General features: G+C 33.7%; 1 protein-coding gene across 3 annotated transcripts; it reads right to left on the reverse strand.

Moving 5' to 3' along the window:
- Positions 1 to 34: 34 nt before the first annotated feature.
- On the reverse strand, positions 35 to 17773 carry LOC129946992 (small G protein signaling modulator 2-like). Of its 3 annotated transcripts, XR_008781674.1 has the most exons (13): positions 17536 to 17773; positions 14118 to 14508; positions 13825 to 14044; positions 13534 to 13755; positions 12075 to 12564; positions 11713 to 12009; positions 11422 to 11581; positions 10423 to 11320; positions 10228 to 10352; positions 9720 to 9899; positions 2431 to 2708; positions 2031 to 2195; positions 35 to 1964 (listed from the first exon to the last, which is right to left on the reverse strand). XR_008781674.1 is itself a non-coding variant. In XM_056057375.1 (12 exons), exons 1-12 carry the CDS (start codon positions 17564 to 17566, stop codon positions 2107 to 2109), a joined length of 3381 nt encoding a protein of 1126 aa, XP_055913350.1. In that variant the 5' UTR covers positions 17567 to 17773; the 3' UTR covers positions 36 to 2106. The 3 variants fall into 3 exon arrangements, 2 of the variants coding, with proteins under 2 accessions (XP_055913350.1, XP_055913352.1); XM_056057375.1 differs by having other exon boundaries at positions 36 to 2195; XM_056057377.1 differs by lacking the exon at positions 17536 to 17773 and adding an exon at positions 14613 to 14804 and having other exon boundaries at positions 36 to 2195.
- Positions 17774 to 19427: the final 1654 nt, after the last annotated feature.

Genomic DNA, 19427 nt, shown 5'->3' on the forward strand with positions numbered 1-19427 from the left:
AATATAAACTTAATATAAACTTAAAAGACAGTTTGATTTGTTTCTATTTAGTTTAAAATATATTGATTTATTTCCTTTCTTTTTTTAAACAGGTATAATAGTCTATACAATATAATATATTCATTCCTTCTTCAGATAATCCAAAGAAAGTGTAGATAATATGTAAATGCAATTTTATAATTATTTTTATAATTTCAACAAATGTAAAAACTATACGTGTAAAACAAATATAATAATACATAATAGATTAAATATAATATGTTTGTAGTAAATAGGTACAAATATTGGCCACAAAAGATTTCCATTAAATTCTAGGTTTGCTATTGAAATACAGTCTTCAACAAGTTACGTAATATTTATAAGGGATGTGTCGTCAGTTTCATACAAATTGTATTTGATTTACATATAATGATATTTCAAAGTGTAGGTATGTTATTTAAGTATAAATATTCTTGTAAGCCCGTTTGTATGTAAAAGTAATAAAAGTTGTGTATGTACAAATTAATAAATTAAATGATTTTTAATCAATATTTTCAACACTTGTAAAAAAATATAGTGTTAATGAAGTCCAACATACACTAAATTATTTGAAGGTGAAAATAATTGAATCTATTTTAGGAACATATAAATTAGCGAAAGGTGATTTTAATGAATACCCACCAATGAGATCACAACTTGATTGCAACAAGTAACACATTAATATTTACATATATGAAAATTCTACACTAAATTTTTGATTTTTTTAACTTAATGAAATATCGCGATCCATTTTTAAGCAGTTGATGGATGGTGATACAACAAAATAAGACAGAAATTCTGATTAAAACCAAATACATAACTTTTTTGGACATGAAGTTAAGTTAGTCCCTGAGGCGTTGATAGGTTAAAGCTAGACGCCTTCTATTTTATACCTGCAAACACATAATTTTTTCTAAAAACCATATCGTGCAAACTAATAAACAACATATTGGTGTTGTACGATTTCAGCAATATTACCGAACCTTTGGGCGTTATAATTATATTATAAATAAGATATTGAACACTTCATATCGCCGAAAAAAAATTTCAGAAGAAAATTGCGATAAAGCACAAAATCAATGCCATATTTCCCAAATCAATTTTTAAATCGTTTTACAAATTGACATTTAGCCCAAATAATGTCATATGTTTCAACATTTGGGCATTTTTGAAAATGAATCATGTAAAAAACAAAATTTATTAATAAATTATAATGAATAGGAACTCATTTATTTCAAAGAACAACACCCCAAAACTTTTATGTTGACCAAGGTTAGTTAAGTGCCGTAAATTAGATTTACATATATAATTGATCTTCCGGATGAATTTAATTCTACAGGCCTCTAAATTCTTGACCTCTTTTTGTCTAATAGGATTTGCTACTAAATTGAGATTTCTGCTATACTTAAACGCTTATCCATAACTTCGAGACAACAAACAAAAATTCTGCATTCTTGCATTACAAATCGGCTAACACATGCGACTTCAAGCGACCTATAGCTGTAGTTGCGGATACTGCAGAGTGTATTTTCACCTCCATTGTTTTTATATTTAGTCTGTTAGATACCTCTGGTAAGATTTTTCATAGATCCAATCGTATAAATTCAAACCTTAGTTCTGATAAAGCGTGTTTTTCTTTTAAACTTAGGGTTAATCAATACACTTCCTATTGAACTTGACTTTGAAGGATGGTTCTTTTGACAAGGTAACTTTAAAACGGCTTGGAAATTGTATGGACACAGTGAGAATTTTTTAGCCCAAATTGAGATAAATTTATACCTAACAAATTTTATTTTTATCTTTTATTAAAAAAAAGTGATAGGATGGATACATTAAACACGATAATTTAGTACACTTAAAATTGTATAAAAATAACATTCAGAGTGGTTTTGCTTTTAATTAAATGTATCCATGATTTGAATTGTTAAGAACTCTTTTGATGCATGCTGGAAGAAAAAATGTTTTACACATTAAGGAGGTGACCATTAAAAAAAATAAAGGCTAGTTTTCACTTAAATTCGATTATAAACTATCTTTTGTTGTCCTTAGTGTGGAGTAATATTAAAATAATAGCTTAAAATCAAAAATTTATTTATTTTCAATAATCATTTGCAATTGCAGTGCTAGACTTCTTGCTAGTTGAAGTACAGATTGCGCATTGTGACGCTCTGCCATTTCTAAAAATTGAAAATATAGTTTATGTATATAAAATAAAATTATCTTTAAAAAATTCAATTAAAAGAGCAATAAAGTAACCCATTTTTATATTTGGGGAATCATAAATGACATTTAAGTTTTCCATTAAGATCGAGACCAATTTAAGAGAAAAACTTTAGTCATGTTTTTTTTTTTTTTTAAATGGGTTACGTTACTCCTTTTATTAATAACCAGAATAAAATAATTTCTACGTACCATTAAAAAATTTTATAACATCCGTGAAATCCATGCTATTGGAAAGAATTATATCGCGGTAAGTTTCTAGCAAAGCTAATGCCAAGAACAATACAAAATGGGTGCTTGCAACATGTTTTGCTGCCCAAATTACTTCCCACGTAGAAAATACATCTGCGTATATGAGTTCTCGTTTAAAATCTAACAGGAACCAACGATAACAGAAGTAGAAGTGAGTATAATCGCCATGAGAATCCATAAGATCATACATTTCTGAATCAAGAATTTGAATAAGTGATCTGAAAATAGAAAAAAATATATATTAAAAGGCACCGAAAATGCCAAAATCTGAGGTATTTGAGATTAAACTCGGTTTTTGTAAATTGAGCATTTTTTGTGCAAAATAACGAATTTAAAAAAAAGGATTATTGTATCAACTTCAATGTTAATCAAATGACACCAAAATCAATACTATCAGATCTTTCTACAGAAAGCTTGCTTCGTCATCAGTTTATCTGTCCGTATCCGAGTCTTGTTGGTGCTTCGCAACTAGGATATTTGTACGTGGTTAGGAAATCACCCCAACGGCAAAGCCCACAACCTGGAGGACCACATCCTTAGTATAACTCCAAAGGACGGGGAGCCAGATAGACCGCTTCTTATAGGCCTTGGCACCGAATATGTTGCAGAAGCCCTATAAAGTGTTCACTCAGTAGTTCAACCTAACGGGAATTGTAAATGCCGCCACCGTTGATTCCATTTCGAGAATTCGTCTGCTGCCGTATGGATAAAGAGAGCTGCCTTAGTGGAAACACCTTTCCTCCCTCTTTCATTTGTGGCCCACAACAACTTTCTGGGACTAGAACAAAATCCTTTGTTTAACTACCAGGTACCCGATTTTCACCGCGGGGAGGTGAGAGTAGAAGTTGATATATAGTTGATATAGAGGTGGTTTTTGAGAAAAACCTTTGGACGCTTTTGTCCTCTTGTATACATATGTCTACAGTTTGAACATTTTGCAACTGGTCTGTCTAAATTGTTTCATTTATTCTTATCTCAGGGAACATTTCCTCCAAAAAACACAGAAAACATCTTTTATAACTCCAACTCACAAGAAGGGACTGAAAGCGGAGGTGATAAACTATCGACCAATTGCTAAAATTTCTCATATTCCAAAACATTTTCAAAGCATTCTATATGAAATTCCGTTGCAGATCTCTAATCTACCACCACAAACCGTGCAGAGTTTGTTTCGGAATTTTAGTTGATATAGGCTAAACTGACTGCAGCAAAGCGTTTGATAACGTTTCTTACAATCTTATAGTTTCAGATCAAATGTTAAAACTCTTGGATTACTATTTATAATTGATTGCTTCTTACCTTTAAAATCGTGAATCCAGTTTAGATCCGCTCCTTCCAATCCTATCATTTAGGTCATTTAGGCCCTCCCCTAAATTTTATTTTTAAAAATAATGACATGGACATCGTCTTTAAAAATTGTCAAATATCCCTTTACACGATACGAAATTCTGCAAAATCATTGCAACTCATGAAGACTTATCTCTCCCCCAAACAGATCTCGACAATTTTTCAACCGTGTGAAGCTCAATATTAGCATTAAACAGCTTCCCCGTCAAATACAAATTTAATAAAGAAGCTTAGATGCTACCAACACTGATAGCTTCCCATTCTGTCTGTCGATTTGTCTTGCTTAAAAGGTTTGTAGGTTTTCGAGTTTTGTTAAAAAAGTTGTCAGTTGAATTATTCCAAAAAAAATTTAAATTACTCTGACGATGACCAATGAGAGGAAGGGATAAATATATCCGGCAAGAAGGAAATACCCGCCTTCCAACAACATTCACAGTCGCACGATTACTTCTATTAAGAACGTGGTGCAAAGCAGACGTATATATTTTAATTCGAAATAAATGATTGATTATTCAAAGTGAACTATTTTGTTGAGTCAGTGTAATTATTTTATTTTCTGAGTTTAAAGGAGAAATCTGAGTTTAAAGAAGAATCTGAGTTTAAAGAATCAGAAGTGGATGAACCTATAAAGTGTGAAGTTAAGTGAATGGTAACTTAATATAATTATTTTATTTACGAACTGCAGCAGTAGCCGCAGTAACGTATTTATATTGTTTTGAGTTTTAATACTAATTTGGTCAGCAATATTGATTTCTAAATGGTAGAAGTAGTGTGAATAATTATCTTAGTTACAAAGCGTTGGGACATACCGTTTTGGAGATTATAACGGTCCATCTGATCAACACTATGTATACTGGTGTATGTGTGCAAAGGGAAACAGTTGTATTTTGTCAATGCGTAGGTACCTATGTATATAAGTGTGCGAAGAGAGTAGATGGATAATCAACTTGGTGGAATGCAATGCACATGTGAGAGACGATATTTTTGGTGTACGAAAATTTCGAATTCAACTTGCACAAACACCAAGTTTAGTGAAAAATATGAAGAGGACGGATAAATACTTCCTACATCCGTATATACTTTCGGTATACGAAAGAATAACACGATGGGTTGGAAAGAAATTTAAAGAGGATGAATAAATACATCTGTGTAGACTTTCGGTGTACGAAAGGACAACACGGTGCGTTGGAAGAGATAAGACGAAAGTATAAATGAATACAGCTGGATAGTCTTTCGGTACACGAAAAAGTATCAGATGTATGATAGGGAAACGTAAAGAAGATGCATAAACAAGATGATCGCACTTCGACGAAAAATAATAATAAAGGGAGACAGGAATGTTTACTCCAAGCGATTCGATATCAATGTCGGCCGGTAATTGGGTGCACCGGGTAGAGACCCTAACTAAGATATACGAATGGGAAGAACGGACTCTTCTTATGGCAGCAGCATCAAAAATGAAAGGGCCTGCAAGGTTCTGGTGGGACACTACTCAAGAGGGTTCCGGATCCTGGACACAGTTAGTAATTGGGCTTAAGGCGAATTTTCCTTATCAAGAGAATGAAATTGACATACACCAACAGATGGCACGCAGAACTAGACGTCAGAATGAATCAATTGAAAATTTCTGTTTTAAAATGAATATGATGGGGAAAAGAATCCATCTTGCAGATAGAACCATCATCCAGTATATTTTAACAGGCTTGAATAATCCACAATTAAGTTCTAGTCTAGCTGTGTCAAACTTTAACACCATTGCTGAACTCATCGAGAAAGTAAAATGGTCTGAAAGTATCCGTGAAAACTCTCGCTACAAGCCATCGTCCACAGCTGGAATTCTCAGAGCGAGCAATGCGAACCGACAATCAATTTACGAACAGCCAAACTGGCGCCGTCAGCTAACGACAAACGAAAAGGCAACACCACTTAACCGACATCCCGTGCACCAAAGGCCATTACTCGCTTGTTACAACTGTAACCAAACCGGACACCTCGCTCGACAATGCAACCAAAGTCGAAAGAGACCGTGGAATACTAACCAAGAAAATAGCATAAAGTATCCAATAAAGCGCAAAAGCCAGAACGATAAGAATATTCGAATAAACACTATCCATCGGCAAGAAAACTCGGATTGTTTTAATAAAAGAGTAACCATTAAAGGCAAAGAGTATGCAGCAATGCTAGACTCTGGTAGCGAACAAACGGTAGTGACACAGACAGTCGTGAGAGAAACAGGAATTCCTATAAGTCCCTGCAATGTTACCCTTTATGGCTTTGGAGGCGGAAATTGCACAGTATTGGGAAGAATACCTTGTACTATGGAGATTTGACGATGCCAGCTTTAGTGTCGACGCGGTAGTTGTCCCAGATGACTCACAAAACCAATCTTAATTGGGAAGGACACATTAAGCGACCCAGCATGTGACGTCTCCAAGGAAGGCGAAGAGCTTATTATTAGGAAGAATGATACAGTCAGCCGTCAACAGATAACTGTAGGTGACCTTCAGATTGACGAAGGTCTTGATTCAATGGATTTAGTTAACTTACTCAACAAGTTTCGGAAGTGTGTCGCCATGGAACAGAGAGAACTCGGACGAACAAGCCTGGTTGAAATGGAAATCGAATTAACAAAGGCAGATCCTATATCGCAACACCCATATAAAGTTCCTTATGCTAAAAGAGAGGTTCTGAGTTCGATGGTAAACACACTACTGGAGTGCGACATCATACGAGAGTCTAAGTCTGACTTCGCAGCACCGGTCGTACTAGTTAAAAAGAAAAATGGCGAAGACCGAATGTGCATACACTATAGACGCCTCAATACTGTCACAAAAAAGGTCAGCTCCCCGTCCCCGTATATAGAAGAGGAACTTAACAATCTGTAAGGCTACAATTACTTTATTGTGCTAGATCTGGCGTCAGGGTATTATCAGATACCCATCAAAAATGAGCATGTACCGTATACAGCTTTTATCACCCCGGACGGAGTGTTTGAGTTTAAGGTGATGCCATTCGGGCTAGTCAATGCCCCAGCTTATTTCAAAAAGTTAATGAGAATCATCAAACAAAAAATGCTTCCAGAGAAAATCGTTAGCTATATGGATGATTTTGTTATTCCAGTTAAATCCCTCCCGGATGGAATGCGGAAGCTGGAGAAATTTCTTACTATCTTAGGTGAAGCCAACCTAACACTGAACCTAAAGAAGTATGAGTTCTTCAAAAACGAGATTGAGTTTCTGGGCCACATTATTAAAGATGGGAAAATGCAGCCTGGTAGGGCAAAGACTCTTGCCGTTCAAGAATTTGAGACACCGACCAACGAACATCAAGTCAGACAATTTATAGGGCTCACCAGCTTTTTCCGGAAATTCATCAAGAATTATGCTCTGACTGCATCGCCACTGACGGAACTGACGAAGAAAGACCAAAAATTCATATGGGGAACAAAACAACAAGCTGCTTTTGATCAGCTCAAAAAGTCGTTGGCTAGTGAGCCAGTGCTGATTTTGTATAATCAAAATGCAGAACACGAACTTCACACAGACGCCAGTTGCAAGGGACTCGCTGGCATTCTCCTACAGAAAGAAAGTGAAAGCCTTCACCCGGTTGCTTATTACAGTCGCAAAACAACCAAAGAAGAATCAATGTACCACAGCTATGAACTGGAAGCCCTCGCTGTGGTTGAAGCAACAGATCGATTCCGACAGTACTTGCTTGGTAAGCACTTTCTCATAGTCACTGATTGTGAAGCTTTAAAAACTGCCAGTAAAAAGAAAGAAATGGTTTCACGAATCGCCCGATTGTGGTTGCGTATGCAGGAGTACGATTATGAGGTTTCTCATCGAGCCGGTAAGAAAATGTTACATGTTGATACCCTGTCTAGAAATCCGTACGAATCAGCACAGACACCTGAAGTAGTAGACATGAACGCATTCAAAATCAACATTGAAGAAACAGATTGGGTATACTCTCTAAAACTACAGGATAAAGACGTAGCTGATATAGTCAAAGTCCTACGAAGCCCACCAATCAGCGAAACCGACAAACAACTACATCACGATTACTCACTCCAACACGGAAAATCGACGGCGAATTCAGGCTGTTTGTGCCAAAAGGATCGAGGAATAGAGTATTACGGAAGAGCTATGACTTGATGGGACATTTCTCTGAAAAGAAAACCATGACACATTTACGACTACGATACTGGTTTCCTCGGATGAGCCAGTTTGTAAAAAAATATCTGAAAGCATGTGTCGAGTGTGCGTTCAACAAAAAGAAAAACCAACCCCGAGGAGAACTTTTTCCGATACCGAAGGGAAACGTGCCATTCGACACAGTCCATATCGATCATCTCGGACCTTTTCCTAAATCGACAAAAGGAAATACCTACCTCGTAGTATTGGTTGATGCATTCACCAAATCCGTCCACATCAAGGCTCTGCCCAACACCCAGACCAAACCGGTGATAAATTTCCTTATGGATTTATTCTTTACGTTTGGCATTCCCCGTCGAATAATATCAGATAAGGGAACTGCATTCACTTCACACGCTTTTGAAGAATTCATTAAAGGTTACTCGATTCAGCACATCCAGAATGCGACAAAAACACCACGCGCAAACGGTCAGGTCGAACGGTATAATCGAACCATTCTCCATGCATTATCGGCAACCGTTGATGACGAAACCAGATGGGACCAGAAGGTACGATATGTGCAGTGGGGTATCAATAATACTCAAAACGAAACCACTGGTAAAACCGCACATCAACTACTAATGGGTTACGTGCCCCGTGACCCACTCAAGGATGTTCTCGCCCCATTTGTAAACTTAAACTAATCGAATCCCAGTATTGACACTCTCCGAACGGCTGCTGCCGAATCTACCGAAAAACGGCAAGCAATCCAAAAACGCCAGCACGATACGAAGCATAAAAAAGCAAGAAAATACCAGGTAGGCGATCTAGTGATGTCAATAAATGACGGAATTGCAGCGACCGGAACTTCTCGCAAGCTTGAGACCAGATACCGGGGACCATATTGTGTGACTGCTATCCTTCCACATGATAGATACCAGGTCGCCGATATGCCGTTTGCTCCTAGGACACAGAAACCATATTCAGCTACATGGTCGGCGGATCGAATGAAACGTTGGATTGACCTGGATCTAGACTTCTACGAGGACGACGAACCCTATCAGGATGGTCGAATCTGTGACGATGACCAATGAGGGAAAGGGATAAATATATCCGGCAAGAAGGAAATACCCGCCTTCCAACAACATTCACAGTCGCACGATTACTTCTATTAAGAACGTGGTGCAAGGCAGACGTATGTATATATTTTAATTCGAAATAAATGATTGATTATTCAAAGTGAACTATTTTGTTGAGTCAGTGTAATTATTTTATTTTCTGAGTTTAAAGGAGAAATCTGAGTTTAAAGAAGAATCTGAGTTTAAATTACCAATTGTTTTGAAAGGTCAGTCACCTTTTTTTGTTATTGTATTTTTGATATTTTTGATTTATAAAAAAATCATTAGTTGTTTTTTTTTAATTTCTATGGTAAAAAAAACCACCCACTCCAAAAAGTCCTTTCTGCACCTTTTTGCATTATTATCTGTATATCAAAATTTATTTGAAGTCAATATGTCTTCTGGTTCTTGAACTATGGACGACGAAAAAAACTTCGCGAATGAAAGGGCATACGGACATACAAACGTACGTTCACACGCACGCACAGACATATCTCTTAAAATCTTTTACTTCGATTCTAAGGACCTTGAAAGGTTAAGAAATTTCAATATTTCCAATTCGTAAAACTGGCACGAATACAATAACTTCCTATGGGAAGTTATTAAAAGTTTAACTTGTCAACTTGCTTACCTCATATTAGCAAAGTGCATATCCATTGCACCACCATTGGGAAAGTTTTCAATCATTCTCTCCATTAATTTACAAAAACAGCTGTAACTCATGGATTCATCATCGAATATAACTAAAAGTGGTGCTACTAAATCACACATTCCTTGCATGTAGCCAACTTCCAAATGCTCCCAAACATATCTAAAATTAAAACAAAATTCTTGGTTAGGTTATCCTTATGTCTTAGGGCTGAAGTCCTATAATGATTTTCGGATTGTTTAGCGTTAAAATTTTTAGTGAAAATATTTTCTTATCCACTTTTGCCAAAATGGATCCCTCACAATACACATATTTTAGGTAATACTATTAAAATATCATTGGTATTTTAATTATTGTTAGGTGTAGGTCAGCATTTTGAACACAAATTAAATTAATAGCTATTTCAAATTTCCGATACTCCTTTACTACCTTAAATTTGTGGATTGTCTGTCCTATAAGACTTTTTTATCTAAGTTTTAAAACATCTTACGTTGAAATCACATTCCGCAGTTTGTCCAAGTTCTCATTGGCAAAGTACCAGTAATTTCGATCACATCTTTGTACATCTTTCTCTATTCTGTGCAAGTTCAATCCAAAATTCTCCAACAATTCACACTAAAATATAAATGAATTCAAAATTTATAATAAAATACAATTAATAATAAATCCATAATTATTAACTTACACTATACACTCCTCCATTTGAACTTGCTGGAGACACACAAGTTGACTTCGGTTCCTGCAAAACATCCATTGATGTTGCAGCAATATCTTCCTGTAATGAAGGCAACATCTCTGTATTTATTTCTTCTTCAAAGTGTATGTGATCTGCTTCGATGTTAAAAAGATCAATTGAAGCATCTGTTACAATAACAGCAGCTGGAGGTCTCAAAGTTTTCGGTTCTGATATGCTGTCTTCATCGAAAACTTCCGCAAATTCCCCCTTAATATCATCTATACTATGGAATTCTGGAATTTCCGATGCAACAAAGTCAGCTCCTTGTGCTAAAATATTTTGAACATCGTTTTCAGTGCCGTCAGCAGCAAACTCGTTTCCAACAGTTTCATATGATGATGTAGATGGTGAGCATGGATCACTTTTCAACACCTTACCTGATGGCCTTCCGCCATCAACAGTGCTTCCACCTAAGTTATCTTCTTCAATTGACACAATTTTGTTGATTGCATTTGAGTTGATTGCAGTTGGTAATATTTTTAAATTTTCATTAGATATTGTTCCATCATGAGTCTCAACATCCTCGACATTTCCCGAATCTGTGCTGTGTTTCATGTTTCTTGCTGCTGGGCAAGCTAATCTATTTGAATCAATCTGATATGGATCTGATGTATAGGAGATATCTTGTTCCAGGAATACTTCATTATCAATATCTTCGTCCAGGTCAACACGATTCTTTTCAGCGCTTCCACTACTTGAGCTTAGTTTAGCAACTGCCTTGGCAGTTTTCTCCATGTCTCTTTGGCGGACTATAGCTTCAACAGCAAGCCATTCGCTCATTGTTGTCTCATAATAGTGTTTGCATTTTTCGTCAAGTTTTTCACGTTCTTCGGGTGTTGAGCCAAAACTTAAATTAAGAACAAAAAATAGTTATAATACTTTGCCAAATTGATAAAATCAAAGAAACAAGTTCTGTTCGATTTCAAGCGATTTTCAGTAAGTTTTTACCTATAATGTCCCAAAAGATACGGCCACACATCTTTGCGCAGGTCTGGTGTAACACCTCCAAAGTAGACCAAGCGAAAGACTTCTGTTTCATTGGTCACCACACCATCAATGCTCAAGGAATCCCAACGTTCTTTAGTCAAACCCTTTTCATCAGACCCCACTAATAAATATTATATATACATATATAGTAAATAAACGTTTTTCGAAATTAAATAACATTTTTATAATTTTCGCATAGTGCAAGAATTTGGAACATAAGGAGGGATTTCAAAGCAATTACTAAAAACATACGTTCTGGTGTAATCCGTCCATTGACCAATCCTGAAAGATGAGTTCGCACGGTTGATAAGTGTCTGCAATAAGCCAGCCATCCATAAAATGCACGTGATATAATCTGACGTCTCATTGTAGAGCATACCAATTCAATGCTGGCAGTCTGATTGCCTTGAATTAGAGGCGAATCTATCGATACCTGATCGATAGAAATACTCTTACTTGAATAATCACTGCTTCCATTTGTAGAACAACTGCTTAATTGTGCTCGACGGGGACTTGTTCGTCCCAATTCAAGTATCGGATGTACAGCCACTGATATTGAATATAGTTTTGCTTTTAAAATTAATATCAAACCTCATTACTTCATGTTAACTTACAAAAATCCTCATGATTACTTTTGCTTACAATCCTGAAGACATAATCAATTGGATTTTCTTCAGAGGAATCCATAAGAGAAGAAATAATACGTCTACGACCGAGTTTTGGCCAAGCTAAAAGTTTGCCTATTCCTCGATGAGACCATAATGGTGGATCCAGTTGCCCGTGGGGCAATAGACCAGTTTCCAGACAACTCAGAAAAGCCTGCATATGACCTCCTTCAGGAAAATGAATTGGAGGACGTTGTACTCCATCTTGACCCACAAGAATTATAGTTCCTCCTGCATCCTCGCCACGATTCTGATGGCAATGCACGTAAACAATTTCGTTTACATTAATATTCAAAGCATAATCCCAGTAAGAACTTTTATCATTGACTTCGACTTCATTATGACCATTCATTAATTGATTTGGTGTCCATTTGACGATCAATGTTTGTATATGTTGATGAAGACTTAGATAGCCAGGCATAAGTTCTTTAACATCCTTCTGCAAACCAAAGTGTAAATAAAGAACACGTTTTAAAAATATCTACATACCATTGTTATGAACCGAAGTAAAATTTAATAATAATAATTGTATGTGTATTACTCAAAATCTACCAAGTCTGTTAGCCAAAATTTTCTATTTAAGCATTTGCCTTCCATACACCATTATTTTTGTATAAAGATTTTTGAAAAGAAAATGTTAGTACCATAATAGCCTTTCATGTATAAATATCAAACTTCAGTATAATTTTTTGAGATAAAAAATGAATTGATTAACAGTCTTAACGAGTATATTACTTTTTAATAAATTCAGGTTTCAATAAGTAATACCTTTAACAAACTGCGGCTTTTTTTCTAAAGAAATTAAGAGTTCAGAGCAATAGGCTTTTCAAGGATGACGTACTTAGATCACTATGAAAAAACAATATCATAGAACTTTAAACAGCAGTATTTTGACCCTATAATTTTTAGATATTACAATAATTTCAGATTAGTCAGTATTCTAAAAATGATAAATTGATAGGGGATTCGAATACCTTTTATGCTAGTATAAAGGAGTAGCTGATCCAAAGCAGTTAGGCTATCAAAAAAGAAATCCAGGGGTAAGTAAGAGTTTCTGGTATATGTGGATATCTCTTATAACAGCTGATTATAAAATATATTTTAATTTGAAGAAACTCGAAAACTGAATTCAAATTTGCATGTTTTTAATTACATAATTCGTTGAATTATCAAAATTATCCTTTGAACATATTATTTTACAACAATTTTCGATCTCGAAATCTTAATGTTTGTCTGTTTTTATGAACACCTGAAAGTTTTTTTGTTTCTTGTCAGCTATCTCAATTCGTTAAAAAAAAGTATCTAAACACAATAACAATGGGTGAAAAAAAACGAATCCAAATTAAGACTTAATTGATCAGAATATTCTTAACAGACAAATAAAATAAATTATTTATTAAATTCTCACCGGAAGGACCATAACGTTATTTTTTCCATACAAAAGTGTTGCCCTCGAATTTTGATGAAGTGACTCAACATAATCTTTCGCCGCACTTACTGATCCGCTAGATTTAAATGATGTTGAAGTTGAGTCTTCCGAATTTGCATGAAGACTTCGCTTAAAATTAATAATAGGTCTTTGACAACCTGAAGGCTGCCTTGTTCCAGTGCTTATTCTGTGGCGCTGAACCTTTAAAAAATATATATATATATCAATACAGTGTGTTCAATATTTCTTTTAATAAGTATAATCATTTACTAATTCATCAGCATGTGGATCTGTCCAATAATGATCCGCTGTCTTTGCTCTAGTAAATTCCAAAGCACATGGACCAACCAATAAAGAGCTCAAAATTGATCCCAAATCAGGGTCTGCAACCAACGCATCTTTGTCATAAAAACTATAAGCATTGGCTGCCAAATACTCAATGATTTTAGCTAATTTCTTTTCGAACAGGGCCAAGCGGATCCAGAGATATCTATGTGAATTAAAGTTGAAAAGCATTTTTGTATTACGTAAAGATTTAGTTCGATGCATTAATATACACATACTTGACGATTGGAGCACTACTAGTTGGAGGATTGGCAGCGGAAACAGAACAGCTGTTTCCCTTTTTAAGCAATGGAGTTTTGTGAATGCTATCCGTGCTTATACTTGCTGATCTTTTGTCAGAACTTTCTGATTCTTGAACTTTTTTGCTTATAATCTCAGCTTCAGGACAGCTTTTTGCTATTTTATGTAATAGAGCTGTTGTTGAAGATGTCTTAAATAATCCCAATGCTCGTCGACGAAGGCCTTGGCTGAGGCAAGCCTCTACTGCAGCGCAAAGGGCTGTCACTGAATTACTCTCTTCATGAATGAACTTTTTGGTTACCGCTTCTTCCATAAGCTGTTTTACTTCTCTTTTCACCGACCATATCAGGCGTTCTTTGAAATCTATTTCTGAAAATACAAACATAGTGTTAAAAAGAAACCACACATTTTTTCCTCTGCTCGAAACTTCTATGAGTTTTTGTTTTTAGTGTCAATTTAATTTTTTACTTAACTGGACTTTGGGATTAAAATCATAGAAAGATCAAGTATAGGCACAGACGTAATATTTAAAATACTTTAAATGTGTCAAGAATTATTTGCTAATATTGAAATGAATTCTGATGCGGAGGAATCATGTTCATGAATTAAACTGTGACAAAAAAAAATAATTAATTTAAACTTCCAAGTAAGACACTCAAAACTATGGCAATCAATTCAAATTGGGTATAATGATGAATTCCTTCAAAATCAAATAGTGCCTATATTTATATTTATTATATTAATATAATATAAATATTAATAATAATTTGTATAAGTAGATACTAATAATACATGGACGTGGTAAGTAGATTTGCTTTTAAAAAAATTGAAGGCAATCTTAATGTTCAAAGACAAGTACATTTTTTCTTAGCTTTTAAAGAAATGAATCATCTAAAATTAGAAAATAACGAACATTTAGGAAAAAAAGATTATTAGCGCTATCGGTTTCAAAAAAAAGTTAACGCAAAAAAAACCTTAAACGTTTTCCAACGAGACAGAAATGAATTCGCCTTAAACCATTAACCGATTAAATCCATTTACAGAATACTCTCTAAACTTTTTAGATTTAACTTAAAGTAAACTAAAGCACATAATATAAGGTAGGTACAAATATGAACACATACATTATACATATGTATATAACACTAGAACATAAACAAGAAACAAGCACTAAATGGATTGCATTAATATAATGTATCTTTTTCTCAAATGCATCTACAAACATATTGATATAAATGTATAGTTCTTTGGTCGTATACAAATTAAATAAGAAATTGATAAAAATTCAATTTATTTTGATACCCCCAACTGCTTACTAACGATCCTTAACAGAAACAAGGCATTATTATATTCGACCTCGTTCAAATGGCGCCATTTACATTTCAATTGAGGTATAATCCGAATTCCTATTTCTTGTGCGAGAATATAGAAAATCAAATGAGGAAAATGTCATTTTCATCGAGTATGAGAATTCCAATCCACATCCAGAACTGTTTTTATTTTGAACGCCTACACCACAAACATTGGACCATGCTTTTATGAAAATGCGTCGGATATCCCTCCTCAGTTTCTGCCAAGTGGATGGTGTCTATGACATTGAATATAAAAAAAAAACTATTTCGCAAAATTGAAGGAAAAAGCAATCAACCACTGCTGAAAAACATATGGAAACATTTAACTTATTATCCATAACACAAACAGGGCTGTGACAACTGCTACCATTATTATACTTATTATACTGACGAAGAACAATGAAGTGTATTGTAATATTTAATTATTAATATTAATATTATGAGAAATATTTAATATTTTTATTTAAAAAAAAGAAGACAGTAGTTATAATTTCTTTGAACATTTCTATTAAATTGAATTTGTATGTTATTTAACATCAAAAGGACCCTAGTGTGCGTATGTCAAAGGACATTCTTATATCTAGATCATTATCCTATTGAATTTTTCAAAATTTACAACGAAATTATATTAAATGAAGGAGTGAAATTTTCTTTGGCCTCTCATCTTATACATATGCATATCCATATACATATATGTCTATTTAGTCAAGCATGAGGAAAGGTGAACTCACTTTGATGGGTCTATATGTTAAAACGAATCATATAATTATGACCCAGTATGGCGTATACATACATATGTATGTACATATTTGTATAATATTAATTTGTATCAAATAATAATATTTTTCTGTTGAACATTTTCAATGTATATAAAAATAAAATATGCCCATTTTTTGCTTTAATGCTAAAAAAAACTACAAAAATTCAATTGAAATGATGTAACTAGCATTTTGTATATTTTTTGTCCTCGTGTTTAAGTCATGTTCAATTAAAAAAAAAAAAGATTTCATAGGTTTGGCCTATACTAAAACACCTTCAAAATTGTAATTAGGGTTTTTAAAATATAATATATGAGAACAATTTCTTCTTTAAATGTATGTATCTTATTCAAATTGAAGTTGCTTAATTGTACACATACAAAAAAACGTACCTATTTGAATGTAAAATAAATTCCATTCAAATATATGTTGTCGCTGTCAAGAAAATATTGAACACTTTAAAGAACATCTTTGTTTTAAATACGTCTCACACTTATATCTTATTTTAAAAATGATTTTTATCCGAGTTTATATTATTTTTCAAATTGTCCGTTTTCAGTTTTTATATTTGTTATTCTTGCTTTTTTCTTTATTTCGTATTTTATCAGATACAAAATTTATTACCTTATACCATTCATATGTTCTTGTTTATTATGTTCTACTCTCATGTTATCCTTTCTTCTTCTACACTATTTTAAAGGCTAATATAATTCATAAAAACTAAACTGTGCGTTTGATCAAAGTTGTGAAAATATTTATTCGTTTTGTAAAACAAGAAGAAAGTAAATTTTGACTGAAATTATCGACCGACGGCACTTATCTCAAACTCAACCACTTGTTTGTACAAGACAACACAAAATTTAATGTTTCCATTATATTTTTAGGTTGGGGTAGTATTGGGTAGGATTATGCAACAGTAGATACACAATCGATTTTTCAAAATAAGATGCTTCAACCAATCTTATAAGCCGAGGAAAAAATGTGTTCATAAGATATTTCCTTAAAAAAGAAAAAAATAAACTTTATTATAAAAGTTTAATTGTAGCAACAGTTGGCCCTTTGGAATGAATTGAATTGAAATATAAACAGAAACAAATTAAATTCTCAATCTCAAGATGGCCTACACAGAACTGCGCAGGAAAAGTTTTATTTTAGTTTTTTATAGTCGCTTAACACTTTCTCCTGTTGAATGTTTCAAAGTGGGTTAGAAGAGTAAAAGTTTAGATGTGTTTCAGTTTTCAGTAACTGCTCTAAGATCCATTTTATTAAAGTAGCAAGGTACTCACCCCCACTGCCGCATTTTTGAACCATATTCATAGAAAATGTTCTTTTTACTGGATTATTCTTTTTTCGAGAATGATTTGGACGTCTCGAGTTTTTAAACTGGACTTTTTCTGTTTTATCAAAAAATTAAAGTTTAATAACCTTAAAACTGTAACATTTTCTTGAAAATTGTTATGAATTTGAATACTTTTTCTTTTTGGAAAAAAAAACTATCTATTCTCGTGTTATGAATTCAAAACACGTCCGATGTAGAGAGGAACTTTTTTAAGACTAAACATTGTAATGGCCCAATCAGTGCTTTTGTGGCAGTGGTGGCAAGTTGTAATTTCAGGGTTGAGAAATATGTGGGACACTCTGGTCGATTCACAATAGACGACAATTTTACCTCAAATATAATTTAGAACTAGCTGATAAACGTTTTCTGAATTTAAAAGTAGACATCTTGGATGATGGCGATGGCAGTTGTATTTTGGTTTATTTATGATCCAACTCAGAAAGTAATTTGATATCGCTGACTTACAAATCAGTGATGCTCACCAACTAAGGTAATTAACTACTTCCTTTGTAAAAGCAAACATGCCAATTGTGCTTAAACCTACTTTAATAACATTATAACTGCAAATGTCATAAATTATAGTAACAGAAAAGTTTGAGAAAAAGCTACCATTAAAAGACTATCTCAAACATGTTTCAGAAGCAATTTAAATAATTAAGTAAATAGAATACTGGAAATACAATTTACAATTTACAAGGAATAACTAATTATAAACACAAATAAATGTATATTATATGGATGTAAAAAAAAATAAGCACACTAATTTTGTGTGTATTTTGTTTCTTTTTCTTCTAATAAATAACTTACTTATTAAATATATATATACGTTTCTAACACAGAAAGCAGAGAAGGCACCAGACTTGAAAGCAGATAGATTTGTAGCAAAACAAAAATGTATTAACATTTGGAGCTTTTTTTTTAAATTGTATGAAACTTGAAGAAAAAATCAGATGGCTTTCCAGTTAACTTCACTAACAAAAACATTTTCGCAACAAATTTCCGTTAATCAATTGTTAATAGCTCTGAAGAAGCTGATAAATTATATTTTCATAATCGTCACTCCTTTTAGCAAACTAGCTGTAGTCACATCCATGTGCTACAGAGTACGATTGAACGATGGTTTTCCCCAGATTGTATTAAAAAAGTGTAGTAATGCTTTAGTTGGACCCATTACATTCATTAATTCGACCACTAAAGGTAACAAGGCGAATATAATAAATTACAGGCCCATTGCAAAGCTTTCTTGCATTCCTAAATTGTTTGAACAAGTTGTTTGTGAAAGTGTACAATTTTTCAATAAGAATCTCATTTGCGAACAGCAACATGATTTTTTGAAAAAAGATCAACCGTTACAATTTTCTTCACATTCTCAAACATATATTCAAACGCTTTAGACTAACTTAGCCATGGAATTATTTTATTTATTTTATTCAAATTTTTCTTATAGTCCGGTCAAATTAGACCAAAAAATCAGTAAACCCACGACAAATTCAGGGGAAGCTGAAAATTCTTAAAATTGTTTAAATTATAATTATAAACATTGTCTTAAAAGTCCCAACCGATCCCATGTAAGGAAAAAATTTTAGCGGGGTAATAAGGTCCAAGACATAATTTGTAGATCAGGGAATTTCCTATAAAAAAGGTATCAATAATTTTTTCCCTAAAAGCCACCGCTTCTGAGATATAACGATGCAAAAAATTGCGAGCGTCATAATATGCCTAAGTACCTCACCCATATACTTTCTGTAGCTGTAATGTAAGTAAGAATATGTTTCTGTCGGTGATTTTAAGTTACATTTAAAATATAAAATACTCATGATAGTCCGTAGAAGAAGGATT

Source organism: Eupeodes corollae, chromosome 2 (genome assembly GCF_945859685.1).
Source record: "Eupeodes corollae chromosome 2, idEupCoro1.1, whole genome shotgun sequence".
In the NCBI taxonomy this organism is placed as follows: Eukaryota; Metazoa; Arthropoda; class Insecta; order Diptera; family Syrphidae; genus Eupeodes; species Eupeodes corollae.

What these genes read in the sequence shown, in the direction of transcription:
- LOC129946992 (XM_056057375.1), bottom strand. Translation starts at nt 17,566, where the DNA reads ATGAATATGGTTCAAAAATGCGGCAGTGGGG. An exon ending in AGTAGTGCTCCAATCGTCAA is followed by an intron (nt 14,045 to 14,117) that starts GTATGTGTATAT and finishes TAATTCACATAG; the next exon opens with ATATCTCTGGATCCGCTTGG. An exon ending in CTGCGGAATGTGATTTCAAC is followed by an intron (nt 9,900 to 10,227) that starts GTAAGATGTTTT and finishes TTTTAATTTTAG; the next exon opens with ATATGTTTGGGAGCATTTGG.